This window comes from Hippopotamus amphibius, chromosome 3, assembly GCF_030028045.1.
Source record: "Hippopotamus amphibius kiboko isolate mHipAmp2 chromosome 3, mHipAmp2.hap2, whole genome shotgun sequence".
Taxonomy (NCBI): Eukaryota; Metazoa; Chordata; class Mammalia; order Artiodactyla; family Hippopotamidae; genus Hippopotamus; species Hippopotamus amphibius.
This window is the reverse complement of record NC_080188.1, coordinates 63,562,643-63,580,382: the sequence shown is the minus strand read 5'-3', so window position 1 is coordinate 63,580,382 and position 17,740 is coordinate 63,562,643. Positions and strand designations below refer to the sequence as shown.

Genomic DNA, 17,740 nt, shown 5'->3' with positions numbered 1-17,740 from the left:
TTTGTTTGTTTGGACTATCTTTGGAAGTAAACAACAGCAAAAATATCTAATAGCTAATGGCCATAAAGATACTCCTGATGCAATGATGCTTTTTGACACAAAGCAAACAAGCACTTTTAAGCAGCACAAAGGAGACAGGAAAGAAGCAAAAAATAAAAATACAGAAATGAAGGAAAGGATGGTGACAAGCTGAAACAATTATAAAGACATTGGCTACTATTTAATTCTGACTCTGCTGAATGCCTTCTGCATTTAAGGCATTGTGCCAGGAGGTGGGGAATATTAAGGGGAAAAAAAGGCAAGTTATAGTTTTACTTGCCCTAAAGAAACTAATAATAGAAGCTAAGTAGCCATGTATGTAAGTAGCTATGTTGTGAGTCATAACTTCTGCCACACGAGAGGAATAAACAAAATGCTGGAGGAACATGAAGAAAAAGAGCCTGTTCTTTCATATAAAAACAATAAAAAATCCTATGTTTTAGAGACATAAGATATTTTCTCATTACCAAAGACAACGGGAACCTACATTATTAGCATATGCAAGAAGGCTGCAAGATTCCAGGAGTAATTCCAAATGAATTTCCCCATTAGTGGTATGCATAAGAGAAGACAATCTTATATCCCAAATTTTCCCAGTATACTTTTACCCATTCTCATATCTAAGTTTACTACGAAACAAAAGAAGGATTTAAACCTGCCACTGATTCTACCTTTCCAAGTGGTCCAAGATGAAGACCGACTAAAAAACAAACAAAAAAATCACTACTGGGAGATTATGAATTCACACAGAAATTGTCTAAGTCAATTTGATAATCCATACGTAAAGGTGATCGCCCAAAGCAGAATGAAAACACTTAACCTTCACGTCTGTCCTGCAGACTTATGTAAGTGTGCCAGTTTTCATAATCTAGTTGTCTATTGCCCTACATGGTTCAATTCTCTAACATGGCGGAGCAACTAAGCCCATGCGCCACAACTACTGAGCCTGCGCTTTAGAGCCCGTGAGCCACAACTATTGAGCCCATGTGCTGCAACTACTGAAGCCCACGTGCCTAGAGCCCGTGCTCCGCAACAAGAGAAGCCACGGCAATGAGGAGCCCAAGCACCACAATAGAAGAGTAGCCCCCACCCACGGCAACTAAAAGAAAGCCCGCGCACAGCAAAAAAGACCCAACACAGCCAATAAAATAAATTAAAATAAACACACAAAAACCCTACATGGTTTAAACTCTTAATAGAGAAGAGAGCACAAAAATATTTAAGATAAAGAAAGGTGTTTTTCAAACATTTTTGACTGGGACCCACTGTAAGAGATACATTGTAGATTATGACCCTAAACACACTGATTGCTAGATAGACATATATAACTGAAACAATGGTCTCAGAGGCTTTACTGTAGGCAATACTTTGATAATTTTTTATTTATTCTACTCCATTAAAAACATAATTATATGCACTTAGGATCCAAGAAATTGACTTTGTGACCTGTTTGTGATTCAGTCTGAAAAAATGATATAAATAACAAAACATCATTGTTTGACATATACTTAAATCTATAGTTAGATTATGTCTCTTTTCAAGTACACTTTGAACTTTTACAGAAATTGTGCAGTAGGCCAAAAAGAAAATCTCAGTAAATCCATCAAAGAAGAAATACTACAGACCAAATTCTCTGGTCACAAAAAATGAAATTGGAAGAAAATGTTAGTAAGAACATTGAAGCAACATTTCAGTCACTTGGGAATTAAAAAACAAAAGAAAAACCAAAAAATCCACTTCTTTAAACTTTCAGGTCAAAGAGGAAGAAAAACAACAAAAACATACCAAAATCTACAATACAGGCATACCTTTTTTTTTTATTGCTCTTTGCAGATACCGTGTTTTTTACAAACTGAAGGTTGGTGGCAACCCTGTGTTAAGCAAGTTTACTGACACCATTTTGGTAGTAATTCTTGCAATGTTTCAAACTTTTTCACTATTGTGACATTTATTATGGTGCTCTGTGGTCAGTGATCTTTGATGTTACTACTGTAATTGTTTTGGGTGCCCAGACAGCGCCCATATAAGATGGCAAACTTAACTGATAAACGTTGTGTGTGTTTTGACTGCTCTACCAACCTGCCACTTTCTTCATCACTCTCCCTCTCTTCCAGTCTCCCTATTCCTTTTTTTCCCTCAATTTACTTATTTGGCTGTACTGGGTCTTAGTTGCAGCACGCAGGATCTTTGCTGCTGCGTGAAGGATCTTCCTTGTGGCATGTGGGATTCTTTAGTTGAGGCATGAGGGATCTTTAGTTGTGGCATGCAGGATCTAGTTCCCTGACCAGGGATCAAACCCAGGCCCCTTGCACTGGGAGCATGGAGTCTTAACCACGGGACCACCAGGGAAGTCCCAAGCCTCCCTATTCCTTAAGACACAACAATAAATTAGGCCAATTAACAAGCCTCCAATGGCCTCTTAGTATTCAAGTGAAAGGTAGAGTTGCACATCCCTCTCTTTCAATCAAAAGGTAGAAATGATTAAGGTTAGTGAGAAGGCATGTCGAAAGTCAAGACAGGCCGAAAGCTAGGCCTCTTGCACCAGTTAGCCAAATTGTGAATGCAAAGGAAAAGCTGTTGAAGGAAATTAAAAGCTCTACTCCAGTGAACACACAAATAAGAAGCAAGCAGCCTCTTGCTTATATGGAGAAAGTTTTAGTGGCCTGGATAAAAGATTAAACCAGCCACAGCATTTCCTTAAGCCAAAGCCTAATCCAGAGCAAGGCCCTAACTCTTCCATTCTATGAACGCTGAGAGAGGTGAGGAAGCTGGAAAAAAAAAAAAGTTTGAAGCTAGCAGAGGTTGGTTCGTTAGGTTGAAGGAAAGAAGTTGTCTCCATAACATAAAAGTGCACGATGAAGCAGCAAGTGTTGATACAGAAGCTGCAGGAATATATCCATAAGATCTAGCTAAGATAATTTATGAAGGTGGCTACACTAAACAACCACAGATTTTCAATGCAGACCAAACAGCCTTCTAATGGACGAAGATGCCATCTAGGACTTCCACAGCTAGAGAGGAGAAGTCCATGCCTGGCTTTAAGGACAGGCTGACTCTCCTGATAAGGGTTAATGCAGCTGGTGACTTTAAGTTGAAGCCAATGCTAATTTACCATTCTGAAAATCCTAGGGCCCTTAAGAATTATGCTAAATCTACTCTGTGCTCTACAAATGGAACAAAGTCTGGATGACAGCACATCTGCTTATTACACCACTTACTGAATATTTTAAACTCACTGCTGAGACCTACTGCTCAGAAAAAGATTTCCTTCAAAATATGATTGCTCATTGACAATGCACCTCGTCACTCAAGAGCTCTGATAGAGATGTGCAATGAGATTGTTTTCATGCCTGCGAACACAACATCCATTCTGCAGCCCATGGATCAAGGACTTTTGACTTTTAAGTCCCATTACTTAAGAAATATTTTTCATAAGGCTACAGGTGCCATCAATAGTGACTCCTTTGACGGATCTGGGGAAAGTCAATTGAAAACCTTTTGGAAAGAAAGCACCATTCTAGATGCCATTAAGAACAATTGTGACTCATGAGAAGAGGTAAAAATAGCAACATAACAGGAGTTTGGAAGAAGTTGATTCCAACCCTCATAGATGACTTTGAGGGGTTCAAGATTTCAGTGGATCCACCTCATTACATATAGGATAGAACTACAATCTGTCATACAGAGTGAAGTAAGTCAGAAAGAGAAGGACAAATATTGTATGCTAACTCACATATACGGAATCTAAAAATGGTACTGATGAACTCAGTGACAAGAACAAGGAAGCACATACAGAGAATGGACTGGAGAACTCGAGGTATGGGGGGGGGGGGGTGAAGGGGAAACTGAGACGAAGCGAGAGAGTAGCACAGACATATATATACTACCAACTGTAAAAGAGTCAGTGGGAAGTTGTTGTATAACAAAGGGAGTCCAACTCGAGGATGGAAGATGCCTTAGAGGACTGGGGCAGGGAGGGTGGGGGGGACTCGAGGGGGGGCGTCAAGGAAGGGAGGGAATACGGGGATATGTGTATAAAAACAGTTGATTGAACCTGGTGTACCCCCAAAAAAATAAAAAAAAATAAAAAAAAAAAGATTTCAGTGGAAGAATGAACTGCAGATGTGGTAGAAACAGCAGAGAACTAGAATTAGAAGTAGCACCTTGGGACTTCTCTGGAGGTCCAGTGGTTAAGACTGAGCTTCCACTGCAAGGGGCATGGGTTTGATTCCTGGTCTGGGAAATGAGATCCCGCATACCGCACACAGCACAGCCAAAAAAAAAAAAAAGAAAAAAATCAGGAGAAGTGGCCCCTGAAGATATGGCTGAATTGCTGCAATCTCACGATCGAACTTTAATGGAGAAGTTGCTTCTTATGGATGAGCAAAGAAAGGAGTTTCTTGAGATGAAATCTACTCCTGGTGAAGATGCTGTGAAGACTGCTGACATGATAACAAGGGACTTCGAATACTATATAAACTCAGTTGATAAAGCAGTGATAAGGTTTGGAAGGACTGACTCCAATTTTGAAAGAAGTTATGCTGCAGGTAAAACATTATCAAACAGCACTGCACACTACAGAGAAATCATTTGTGAAAGAAGAGTCAATTGATGCAGCAAACTTCACTGTTTTCTTATTTTAAGAAATTGCCACTGCCGCCCCCAACCTCCAGCAGCCACCAGCCAATCAGTTAGCAGCCATCAACATGGAGGAAAGACCCTCCACCAGTGTAGAGATTACAATGCACCGAAGGCTCAGATGATAGTGAAAATATTTTTGCAATGAAGTGCTTTTTAATTAAGGTATGTACATTGTTTTTTTTTTTTTTTTAGACATAATGCTATTGCACACTTAACAGACTATAGTGTAGTATAAATATAACTTTCACATGCACTGGGAAACCAAAAAATTCATGTGACTTGCTTTATTGCGATATACACTTTACTGCGGTGGTCTGGAACTGAACCTGCACTATCTCTGAGGTAGGCCTGTAATGATGACATTTCAAATATAAGAAAAAGGATTTGTCAATAAATGGTTCTGGGATAAGTTACTAGTAAATGACAAATAATGAATGAAGGAGAAAATGGTATCACCTTTTCTTTAGTCCTTATAACAAATTCCAGATGGGAGTTAAGGCTGAAACAAAACAAAACAAAACTCATATCCATTAGTTTGGCTACAAAAAAAAACGCCCCCAAGAAACAAAACAAAAAAACAGAAAATAAAAAGTGTTGACAAGGATGTGGAGAGAAACTGGACCCCTTGTGCACTGTTAGTGGGAATGTAAAATGGTGCAACTACTGTGGAAAACATATGGTGGTTTCCTATATGGTCTAGCAATTCCATTTCTAAGTGTATACCCGAAAGAACTGAAAGAAGGATCTGGAAGAGGTATTTGTATACTCATTTGTATACAGCATTACTGACAATAGCCCCAAAGTGAAAGCAACCCAAGTGTCATCCATGAATGAATAATAAAGAAAATGCAGGTATACATACAAAGAAATATTCTTCAGCCTTAAAAAGTGAGGAAATTCTGATACATGTTACAATGTGGATGAACTTTGAAGACAGTAGGCAAAGTGAAATAAGCTGATAACAAAAAGACAAATCCTGTATGATTCTACTATTATAATGTACCTAGAGGAGTCAAGTTCATAGAGAAAGAAGGTATAAGGGTGGCTGCTAGGGGCTGGGGGTAAGAAGGAATTGTTTAAGGGGTAAAGAGTTTCAGTTTTGCAAGATGAAAACAGTTTCAAAGACTGGGTGTACAACAATGAGAATATACTTAACCCTCTTTGACCTGTACACTTAAAACTAGTTATTGTATATTTTATGTATGTACATTTTACTGCAATTAAGAAGAAAATTAACACAGATGTGACAGAAGAAAATACAGATGTATATATTTATAATGTGGTGGTAGGGAATGGCTTTCTTTTACCAAATCTTTACCAGGTCTGATTAGGACCTAAAACCCATAAGCCTTAAAGAAAAAGATGAACAAAATGACCATATAAAAATGTAAAACTCTGTCACAAACAATAAATAGAATTAAAAGAAAATACATTTATAAATCATTTATCAGAAAATGAGAAAAACAAGGAACACAGAAAAGTTCAAATGGCTAAATACATTTATGGGAAAAAACTTAACCTTAAAAATAGAGAATAAAAGTAAATTGCGTATTAGCCTTTTAAAGATTAAAAACATTTGCAATATTTTAGACTGGTATGAAAAAGCCAACATCTGAAAACCAAGCTGTAGTTGGAGCAAATTGGTAAAACTTTTGTGTAGGGAGATTTGGCAATTACTAAAATATTACTCATGTTCCCTCTAATTTGACAATTCCATTTCTGAGAATTTTCCCACAGATTGTACAGAGGCAAAAATATCTATTCAAAAGGATGGTCACTACAGCATTCTTTTAACAACAAAAAGAAGTAAACCAAAACAACCAATGTCTATTAACAGGAAACTACATGAATTATAATACACCTATGTATAATAAGACACACTGTGATCATCAAAAAAAATTGAAGTATAGCATATTTTATATGAACTGGCATGGAAAGTATAAAAAAATCTACTTTTTAGTTAATAGTGAGTTTCATTACAATATGTATGTACGTAATACTATTTTACCTAAAAAAAAAAAACCAAAAAAACCCCAAAATCTAGAATATATATAGGCAGGAAAAAATGCTAAAGAATAAATACCAACACTAAAGTAGGATTACAGGAGTCTCTCTTCATTACACAATGTTGTAATCATTTAATTTTTTATATACCATTTAATTTTGAAGAAAATAGCCAAGCCTGGAAAGTAAGAGAAGAAAAACATGTACAAAAAATGTACATTTAAAATATAGTTAAGACATTTAGACTCACTGTACTTTCTACTAGAACTGAGCACTAACCCTTTTACCAATTACTGCTTTTCAACTAACACTAGCAGACATTGAGAAACCAGAACTTCTATCCAAAGATATAATGATGATTCACATTTTGGCCACACACACTAAAAACGACTGAAAATCACCTGATGGTTACAGAATCATGAGGCTAAAATGGTATATTCAGCTTCATCATTCAAAGGATCTTATCCATTGCACTGTTTGCAAGGACTTCAGAGAAGATCCAGACAAAGGAAGTGAAGTCCAAAAAAGATAATGTCTTAATAAGATCATACAATCTGTAAGTGGCATAGCACTGCTCTCTGGAAATCTTCTTGATAACTGGTATAATCAAAATTTTTTTCTCTCACTTATTAACAATGGTTACTTTCTACATGACAACCACGTCTAAAGGGCAACCACTTTAGAAGACTGAATCTATTTTATCATGAAAAGAAATTCATCAAGCAAAGACTAAAACTTTCCTCCATTCTAACCTCATAATAATCTTTGAACCCAACTATTTTTCTCTTTCCCTCCCCCTCCCCTGGGTAAAATGTGTCTTTATTCCGTTTCCAAGTTAAATAGTCCAGCTATGCTTAGTCCAGCTATGCTCACACTCCAATCCCCCTGATGTCTTTCATCAGATACCTCCCCTCCCTCATCCTTTTCCTCTCCACTAGCTTCTTCCCCTTGGATGCTCAATTTTCAACATTCCCAAAACATCTGTTCTTGACATTGCTTCCCCATCAAGCTGTTTCTCTCTTTCCCTTCTTGGAAGAGTAGTCTTCACCTCCTCAGCTTTCTGCTAAAACTGCTAAAGGTCAATAGGAACTTTAATTTCCAGGAAAGTGGTCTCTGATCAGATCCCATCCAACCTGATCTCTCTGCAACATTTGATACTGTTCACTATACACAACACTGGAAACTCTCCTTTCTTCAGCTTCCAGGGCATTATCATTTTCTATGACTATTCCAGTCATCCTTTATATCTTTCACTGGTTTCCCTTCCTTTGTCCATCATTAAATATTGATGCTTCTTACTATATACCTTGCTTACGACATTTTTTGATAACTACCACAAGGATGACTCCAAAGTTGATTTCTCAGATTCCAACCACTCTCTGAGCTGCAAACTCCAATGTCCAACCCTCTACTAGACCTCGATACTGAAATATAAGAGGTAACTCAAATTCAACATGCTCTGGTATCTTCCTCCTAATCCTACTGCCTAATTAAGCTGATAGTGCCAATCACTCAGCTGTCCAAGCAAGGAACATCTGAGTTACCTTTAAATCCTCCACTTTAACTGATCATCAAATACCATCAAATAAATGCTGTATAAAACTTCCCTAAACTGCCTCCTCTGTCATCCCTACTGTCATTTCCCTACATTCAGGCTTCTATTATTGCAACATCTTCATTAATGTTTTTCCCATATTGAAATGCTCTATATTGTGTACCAAATACAGTCCATCCTCCCTGGCACAGCATATAAAGGCCCCTCACAACCCAGCAGTTTTTGTTTCTAAATCTTTTCAGCTTCATCTATACCGCACTACACCTCCTCTCTCATAGATAACCTCACCCATTCTATTCACATACCACACTCCAAGGCAACATATATTTTCATCCCTAGTTCACTGAATAAGCAATGAGTCATTGTTTAGGGTCCACTCAGTCTTCTATGACTTTTCCTGATCCTCTGCAGAAAGAAGGGATAACAATCACTGTGAATTAGAGTGTGGTTCTACACTGCTTAATACCTTCCCTTATTATGAGTTACCACATTGTGCTATTTTAACTATACATATTTACATGTCCTTTCTTTTTGGTGTTCACTGAGGATCATGCTTAGCTCAGCTCTTTATTCTTTACGCATAAAACACAGTAGGTTCTCTTCTCTCACAACACTCATTTGCCATTGCTTTATTCTCTCCAAACCTGCCTGCTCTCAGAAAAGTCAATAAAAAAAGAGAAATAAAGTATAAGTACTGTCCATTGATAATTCTGGGCACTGTGAGAGTAAAATAAACCTCGGCAGGGGGAGGTGACCACAGGTTAAGTATATGCCCACATATCCAAAGGCTGGATTAAGGGAGCCTGCCCTATATCAAAAGTAGTCTCGAGTATCCACAGCTACAGAATGACTGATGGCTATGGCACTATTTCAAGATCATAAAGAGGAGGAGGAATATTTTTTAAATGCATACAAAGTGCTAATACCACTTAATTGTCATCCAATACTCCTTTCAACACATATTTACTGAGGGCCTCCTATACACCAGTCACTGTTCTGAGCAATGGGATGGATAGGTGAACAAGGTCTTTGCTCTTACAGATCTTATATTCTAATAAGGGAGACACAAATACATAATGCAATGTATACAGAAAAATACAGTAAAGTAAAAGGAGGGAGGGATGGTTGCTACTTCAGAGAGAGTGGTCAAGAAAACACCTTCTAAAAAAGGGTAACACTTAACTAAGTGCTAATGGAACAAAGCAGAGTCACATGGAAATATCAACAGAAAGTGTCTTGGAGGCATATGGAAGAGGAAATGGGAAGAAGGAAAGATTAAATGAGGTCTGGCATATTCAAGGAACAGTGTATTTGTGGCACAGGAACTAAAGGAGAGTGGTAGAAAATAAAATCTTAACTGATATTAGGTAAAATAATATGATAGCTGAAAAGAGTAATTTTAACCATATACAATTTCTGTGCTATAAGCTGACTCAGACCCTAAAACTATTACAAGTAAACAAATACAGCATCATCCCACATAATAGAATAAGTTACTGATTGATGATAAAGAAAGTAAGGTCAATATTCATATCCCACTGATGATTTCCCAATGCCTATATCCAGTCTGATCTTAAAGTCAACTTTAGCGTTTTGACCTCCCCACAGGCCCAAGGCCCAATGCTCAATTCAGCATCCCCCTCCCCCATACTAGGTTAAGCTGCTTTTGGCTAAATTGAGGGCAGGACTTGTGATTCTCATTTGAATTTTTAAAGGCATGCCCAATGTCCTACAGAGGGTACTTCATATCTATTCTAATGTACAGAACTACCTTTTTCCCCTCAATTACTCAAACTAAAATTCTTAACATGCATTTTATCTCATTCTTACACAATGACCTGACTGTAAAATCTTGCCCTTTCTTCCTGTGATTGCTCATGCCTTTTCCTCTATTTGTTCTGCCATCATTAAGGTTGGATTTTAAGAGTGTCCTAAATGATTTCTCTCCCATTAAACTCTACCCTTTAACCACACATAGTACCCATGACTGCTAGACTGATCGTTTTTACAAAACAAGATTCATCATTTTACCCTTCTAGTCTTTGATGGATCTATAATGTAAAGTCTAAACTTTGTCTTAACATTCAAGATTCTCAAAAATCCACAGGATCAATTACGACAACCTTTTCTGAAAGCAAAGCTCTCTATTCCTAGTAGAATGAACCCTCACCATTCCCAAAGCAAACTTGACTTCCATATTTCCCAAGTGCCATCAAGACTGACCTTGTGATATCTAAAGATAATCTCAGTTTTAAGACAAATTTACATATGAAAAGTCCCAACAAAGTGAGAAGGAGTGAGGTCTCCTTAGGGAAAAAAAAAAAAGGGGGAAGTGGAAAAACACCTTCTGATTATAAAAAGCAATTGAAAATTTCACATCACTAATACTGATAAATAACTAAAATGCTTCATTGAATTCCAGTTTACAAAGTGCTTTTATTTTAGAGGTGGAAAAACTGTAAGTCTCAGATAATCTAAGTGACATGTCCAACGTCCCATTTAAGTAAAATGAAGAAGCAGAGGCTTCCAAGGACTCAAAATCCCATGCCTACACCCTGGCCTTCCCTGCCACCTCTAACTACATAAGAAACAGATTAAAATATTTACTTTTAAAATATTAAAGTACCTGCATGTTTAGACATTAACTACAGCATGTTATGCAAACCAAATATCTGTTCAAAGAATGCACATATGGATGTCACTCCAGTGCTTAAATCCTTCAGTGGTTTTAATTCAGGTAAGCTCAAAACTTTTCAGATAAACAAAGCTTTTCAAAATTTGACTTCTAATTACCACTTAATCCAACCTATCAAATCCTTCCACCATGTTTCAATTACACCAAGGTACTGTAAAATGTTATTCTAATGATAACTTGTAGGGACTCTGCCCTCATTGCTACATTTAAGTAGAAGCATAGCAAACAAAACAGGGATATAAAAGGTGAAGACATTTATTACCAATTCTGAAATTTAAAAGCTGCTTGTGAAATACTGAGTTTTGCATTAAAAAAGGTATTACTGAAATAAACATTAAAATATAACTTCTAATATCCCTGTCACCCTTCATAAGAAATTATACAATGTAAATGATTCAAAGTTTACGCTCAGGGATTAGACTGCTTGAATTTGAGCTCTGGTTCGATGAACTTCCTAAAAACTAACCTCCTTGGGGCTCATTTCTGCAAAATGTGTATAATAAAATCTTATAGGCTTGTTGTACAAATAAAACGAGTGAATGTGAAGCACTCAACACAATGCCTAAAACACAGTAAGAGTTCAAATATATTCTAATCGTTCGAAGAACACAGATTAAGATGGGAATGCTAATTTTGGGCTCCTTCTCAAATCCTTAACAATTTGCTGAAGAGGTTAAAAATGGTTCATTCCAAAGAAAAAAAAAAAAGGTTCATTCACCATGAAGAATACCAATTATTCATTTGTACTTTGGAGAGCTCCAGGAAGTCGGGTGGTTGGCAAAATCTGAAAGTAATCTGCACTTCATTTGCTCACAGAGGTTGTGTTCAGGAATCTTGAATAAAGTCTAGCTCACAGCAGGTGATTGATATTTTTTGGAGAAATACTGGAATGAATGCAAACGTCTGGCAACAACAGCCTCAAAGCCTATCATAGGACTGAGTCACCTAGTTTTTCTTCCCATAGCTACCACTCTGACCTAAATTCTGATTTTAGTCTCCACCACTGGGCCACATTCTAAGAACTCACATAAAAGTGAAACAACTATGGATGGATAACCAGTTGGAGGTACATGGTGCCTATAGCAGTCCCAAAGCTGTATGTAAAAGGGCATGGTGAAGGACAATGCATCAGTATGATGACATCAAGAACAAAAATTAGAATCTCTTCTGCCTTTCTTCTTAAATAAAAACAAAACAAAAAACAACTCTATCTCTCGATGCTATATCAATTTGCAACACTGTAACTCACCTGTTTTTTCAGTTATATCTGAATCAGGGGTGCCTGCCCTGCTAACCTCCCCTTCAGCATTCTCCTCTTCAGCACTAAGAGAAATGGGTGAAGAAGGGCCAGGCTGGGAGGGTTGAGGGGTTGCTTCAGGCGCTTCCTCAATCTTACTCCTTTTCTCAAAGCGAAAACGGTCCAGGTTGAAAAGATTCATATTGGCAGAAACCACCACCTCGTGGGACTGGGAATTTTAAATGAATTATCTGCAGGAGAAAATAAAAAGAGAAAAAGAGGCCATGGAAACAATGTAAAATACAAAGCCACAGCAGTTCATTCCCACAGCAATGAAGAGCCGGCAAACATGCCAGTGGCTCAGGATGACTATTATGGCTGCGCCTCACTGTTAGGCCACAACAATCAGGTGGCCAGGGGTATCCTTTCAAAATTTTCCATTGCTCTTTTCACTCCCCTTCGATCCTCCCCCCCCGCCCCTCCTTCCTCGAACCGCACGCTGACCCTCGTGCAACCTCCTCTTACCCCAGCACGCGCAGGCACGTTCCCCACGCTAACCCCCCTGCGGGCCGCGCGCCCGCCCACAGTGAGAGGCTCCCTGCACTACGATGCTCCCTGCCTCGAGAAAGGACGTGCCGGGGCCCGTGCCTCCACACTGCGGGGACACAAAGGGGCCAAAGGAGGGGAGCGGCGGAGGCCGTGCTGGCGGGCACCCGCCCGGAAGTTGACGCGGCGCGATCCCAGCTGAGAGGAAGCTGATAGGATCAAGAAAACACAGGGAAGCTTCAGAAGTGGAGAGTGTGCTGCGGCATCTCTTTTAACGCGCGCTCCCTCTCTATCACTTTTCCTTTAGTACTTACGGTCTTGCAGCCTCAGTGTGCTATAACAAAGGTTGAAAAGCGAAAATAATTCCTGGCGTGGAGCGACGGTAGCTGGGCCGGGACCTTCTAAAACAGAACGGAGAAGCCCAGTGAGCGCGTTGTGATGACGCAACACGCAGCCTAGGCTTTTCTCTTCCCCAGCGACGTGCGAGTGGAAAATGTCTAGGCGCGCTCTGTTGTCATGGTAACCCGTACCCGCCTCTGTGCTTTGGAAGCGCGCTTGTGGCCTGTTTCTCCAGGTTAGCCAGAAAGTTGTTAAATAGAACAATAATAAATAGCACAATGACAATAGATAGCCTAATAAGAATATTTAATATAATATTTGATAGATTATAATCTATAATATTTATATAATATGTAGACAGTATTACACCATTGTTCCAAGGGCTTTACGTATAATCTCAACCCTTTCAAGAAGCCAGTTTTTGTAAAATAAGGAAACTGAGTCCTGCAGATGTTGAGCAGTTAATTAGTAAAGAGGAAATTGTGTGTTGGACTTCAAATTGTATGAACTGCCTCCGTACTGTTGGCTGGATTGTTCCTAGAGAGGAATATGACAATTCACATATCTTGATGGAAATATTACCTTAAGAATATTTCCTTTCTTTGTTCTGACATTAGATTAAACAGGCAATTTTTCGAGTTGTAATTTGATCCACTGGTTGGCATTTATCTTGAAGAAGAATTACTACAAATTATTCTGCCAAATACGTTGGTCGTTGTAAACTTAAGTTAGCACCCTGTTTTATACATTAGTGTTTTGAATTGTGTAACACGAATCCAACAATTTTATCAAATGTGAGCACGCTATTAAAATTAAGTGTCTAGGCCCATAAAATTCAGGATCAATGACTGAGCAACTGGGATTTCCATTGCACCTATCTTTGATAGTCCATGTAATGCCCTAGGTTTATGCATGTGTGTCAGATTATGTGATCAAAGGATACATCAGCTTATAAATAGCAAAGTATTTTTGGTGATGAAAAATATTTGCTTTAAGATCTACTCTCTTAGCAACTTTCAAATATGTGATACAGTATCATTAACTGTAGTCACCATGCTGTACATGTAATAGAAAAAAAGGAATATTTGCTTTATATTCAGAAAGATCTAGCATAGAAAATGGATTCCATTAGCTGAATGACTTTGAGCAAATTGTATGTAACATCTCTAAGTCTCAGTTTCCTCATCTTTTAATTGTGGTTGATGATACTGTTGACCTTAGGGCAATTTTCTGCATCAGTCCTAACTCCTTGACATTCTGTACAGCTGGCAGAGGAGTGGAAATGGAGACCCACATACCATATATTTAAATATCTAAACATTATAAATACAAGAGCTAACAAAATGTAAAATTAAAATATGTTCTATCATCCTATTTTGAAAATGACCTGGAAAGCCAGGCTGAGTTTAGAGGCAATTTCCTGTGTGTCATATAGAATGTAGGAGATTCAAAGAGCATTGGTTAGCACATGTATCCTGCCTTCCCTGTGTCACCTTCTCCCACTTAGTTTGATACCATTAGGGGCCTTGTGTTCATGCATGTGGACACCCACCTCAAATGTCCAAGTCTGACCCTGCCTACAGTTGGCATATTTTTTAAAAAGTATGCTCTGTTAAATTTGAATTTTAGATGAACAGCGAATACTTTTTTAGTATAATTTTGTCCCATGCAATATTTGGAACTTATTCATACTAAACAACTATGTGGTGTTTGTCCAAAATTCAAATTTAGCAAAGTGTCCTGTATTAAATTTGGCAGACCTACTCCCACTCCACTGCTTCGTCGGCTCTTTGACCTAGGGGCCTTTTTGCTACATGTTGGGTCTAAGGATATAGATACTAAAAGCACTGTTGGCCCTCAGCAGAAAAGACCTGGGGAAAAGTCACTGTTAGCCATTTTGGAATCATGTGAGCAGAGAATTTTGAGAACCAGGTACTCAAAAGCATTCTCCCCTGCACCAGGAACTCACTTATTTTAACAAAATTATATGTTTATTTTAAGGAGTAAAATATTCATTAGGTATGTGACCTTTGCCGAAGTTTTTGGTTCATTCTCATTGACTATGGTGATGACTATTTTTTTTATGTTTATCTTTTGTTGTTTCCTTTAAAAATTTTTTTAATATTTTAAATTTTAATTGAAATATAGTTGATTTATAATATTGCATTAGTTTCAGGTGAAAAAGAATATATATATTCTTTTTCAGATTCTTTTCCCTTGTAGGTCATTGCAAAATACGGAGTGTAGTTCTTGATACTATGCAGTAGGTCCTTGTTGGTACTATTTATATATAGTAATACATACACACACACACACACACACACAATGGAATATTACTGAGCCATAAAAAAGAATGAAATAATGCCATTTACAGCAACATAGATGGACCTAGAGATTATCATACTAAGTGAACTAAGCCAGACAAAGGAAAACAAATATCATATGGTATTGCTTATGTATGGAAACTAAAAAAAAAAAAAAAAGATATTATACAAATGAACTTATATGCAAAAGAGAAATAGATCCACAGACATAGAAAACAAAATTATGGTTACCAAAGGGGAAAGGTGGGAGGAGGGATAATTTAGGAGTTTGAGATTAACATATACACACTACTATCAGAAGCATTTTTTAAACATCAAGGCACAGGTTCTGAGTGAACGTCTCCCTCACAGATTCCTTGCCCTTTGGGATTAGATGTAGCTGAAAAAGAGCCAAATTTAGTCTGGTAAAGCACTAGGTCCAATATAGGAACCATTCTCACCCAGTTCTAACTGTGGGTGGTTCTGCAGCACTCATTGACTTGGGAGAATTGGATGATGATCCGAGATTGGAAGTTTGATTGATGATGTATCAAAGATTAAGAGCGTATATAACAAAGTAACACAGACTGCCATAACAAAGTATCACAGACTAGATGGTTTGCACAACAGAAATTTATTTTCTCACAGCTCTGAAGGCTAGAAGTCCACTATCAAGGTGTTGGCAATGTTGGTTTCTTCTGAGGATCACAAGGGAAAGATCTGCTCTAAGCCTCTCACTTTAGCTTATAGATGGCTGTCTTTTCCCTGTGACTTTACATAGTCTTCCATCTGTACTTGCCTGTGTCCAAGTTTCCTTTTTTTTTTTAGCAGGACACAACCTATTGAATTAGGGGCCACTTAATGACCATACTTTAACTTAATTACCTTTAGATAGGTCTAAAGGGCCTATCTCCAAGTGCAATCACATTCTGAGATACTGGGGGTTAGAATTTCAACATATGAATTTGAAGGGGAGGGGGGAAGAAGACACAATGTATCTCATAACAGGGCCAAGAGAGTGGAAGGCCTCTCTCTGTTTGGACCTGAAATCTAGAAGGGTAGCAGCAGTTGGGGCTGAAAACCAGTCCTCTGATTTTTCTTCCTTCTGACTCTAAATATGGTGATTCTCCAAAGTTCAGTCCTTGGCCCCCTTTTTGTCTCACTCAGTTTTTTCCCAGAGTGGACTGACTATGGTGATGACTAAATAATTTGTCATATCTTACTCAACTATAGACCTACAGGAATTAATCTTACTGTTTATAAATTATGACTTAGTAAACATAATTTTTTAAAAAGTGATTATAAACATTTAATTATTGATATGGAAGAAAAATTTGAAAACCACCTTCTTCCCTAGAATGCACAGGAAAAAAACAAAGAGATGAAATCAATAAGATTTAAAGAAGTAATAAATATAGGAGTCAGAAGACTGAGAAACAACCTTTGGTTAATTAATATAACCAAAGAAAATGACTAGAATAAATAATGAAAAATATAATACAAAATGTTCAGGAGTTCTCATTAGTCTGCAAGTGAAAGAGTACATTGGGTTCAAGACAGCAGCAATTAAAAGAGACTATCTACTAAAAATATCCTAAAGAATTCTTCTTTTTTAAATTTTATTTATTTATTTATTATTTTGGGGGGGTACACCAAGTTCAGTCATCTGTTTTTTATACACATATCCCCGTATTCCCTCCCTCCGTTGACTCCCCCCCACCCTCCCCGTCCCAGTCCTCTAAGGCATCTTCCATCCTCGAGCTGAACTCCCTTTGTTATACAACAACTTCCCACTGGCTATCTATTTTACAGTTGGTAGTATATATATGTCTATGCTACTCTCTCACTTCCTCTCAGCTTCCCCTTCACCCCCCGCCCCCCCAAACCTCGAGTTCTCCAGTCCATTCTGTGCATCTGCGTCCTTGTTCTTGCCTTGTCACTGAGTACATCAGTACCATTTTTAGATTCCATATATGTGAGTTAGCATACAGTATTTGTCTTTCTCTTTCTGACTTATTTCACTCTGTATGACAGACTCTAGGTCTATCCACCTCATTACATATAGCTCCATCTCATCCCTTTTTATAGCTGAGTAATATTCCATTGTATATATATGCCACATCTTCTTTATCCATTCATTTGTTGATGGGCATTTCGGTTGCTTCCATGTCCTGGCTATTGTAAAGAGTGCTGCAATAAGCATTATGGTACATGTTTCTTTTTGGATTATGGTTTTCTCTGGGTATATGGCCAGTAGTGGGATGACTGGATCATATGGTAGTTCTATTTGTAGTTTTTTTAAGGCACCTCCAAATTGTTTTCCATAGTGGCTGTATCAACTTACAGTCCCACCAACAGTGCAGGAGAGTTCCCTTTTCTCC

At 38.0% G+C, this 17,740-nt stretch overlaps 1 protein-coding gene across 5 annotated transcripts in view; it reads right to left on the bottom strand.

Moving 5' to 3' along the window:
- Positions 1-13,142, bottom strand: part of SMARCAD1 (SWI/SNF-related, matrix-associated actin-dependent regulator of chromatin, subfamily a, containing DEAD/H box 1) — a 72,263-nt gene extending 59,121 nt beyond the window's left edge. The window contains exons 1-2 of one of the 5 annotated variants that reach the window (XM_057727260.1): positions 13,032-13,142; positions 12,184-12,422 (exon numbers count right to left, since the gene is read on the bottom strand). In XM_057727260.1, coding sequence (XP_057583243.1) covers positions 12,184-12,373 — 190 coding nt within the window. In that variant the 5' untranslated portion in view covers positions 12,374-12,422; positions 13,032-13,142. Of the gene's footprint in view, positions 1-12,183; positions 12,423-12,696; positions 12,898-13,031 lie in introns of those variants that run through there. The other 4 variants (XM_057727264.1, XM_057727261.1, XM_057727259.1 and 1 more) reach the window with 4 other exon arrangements.
- Between the last annotated feature and the right edge of the window lie 4,598 nt (positions 13,143-17,740).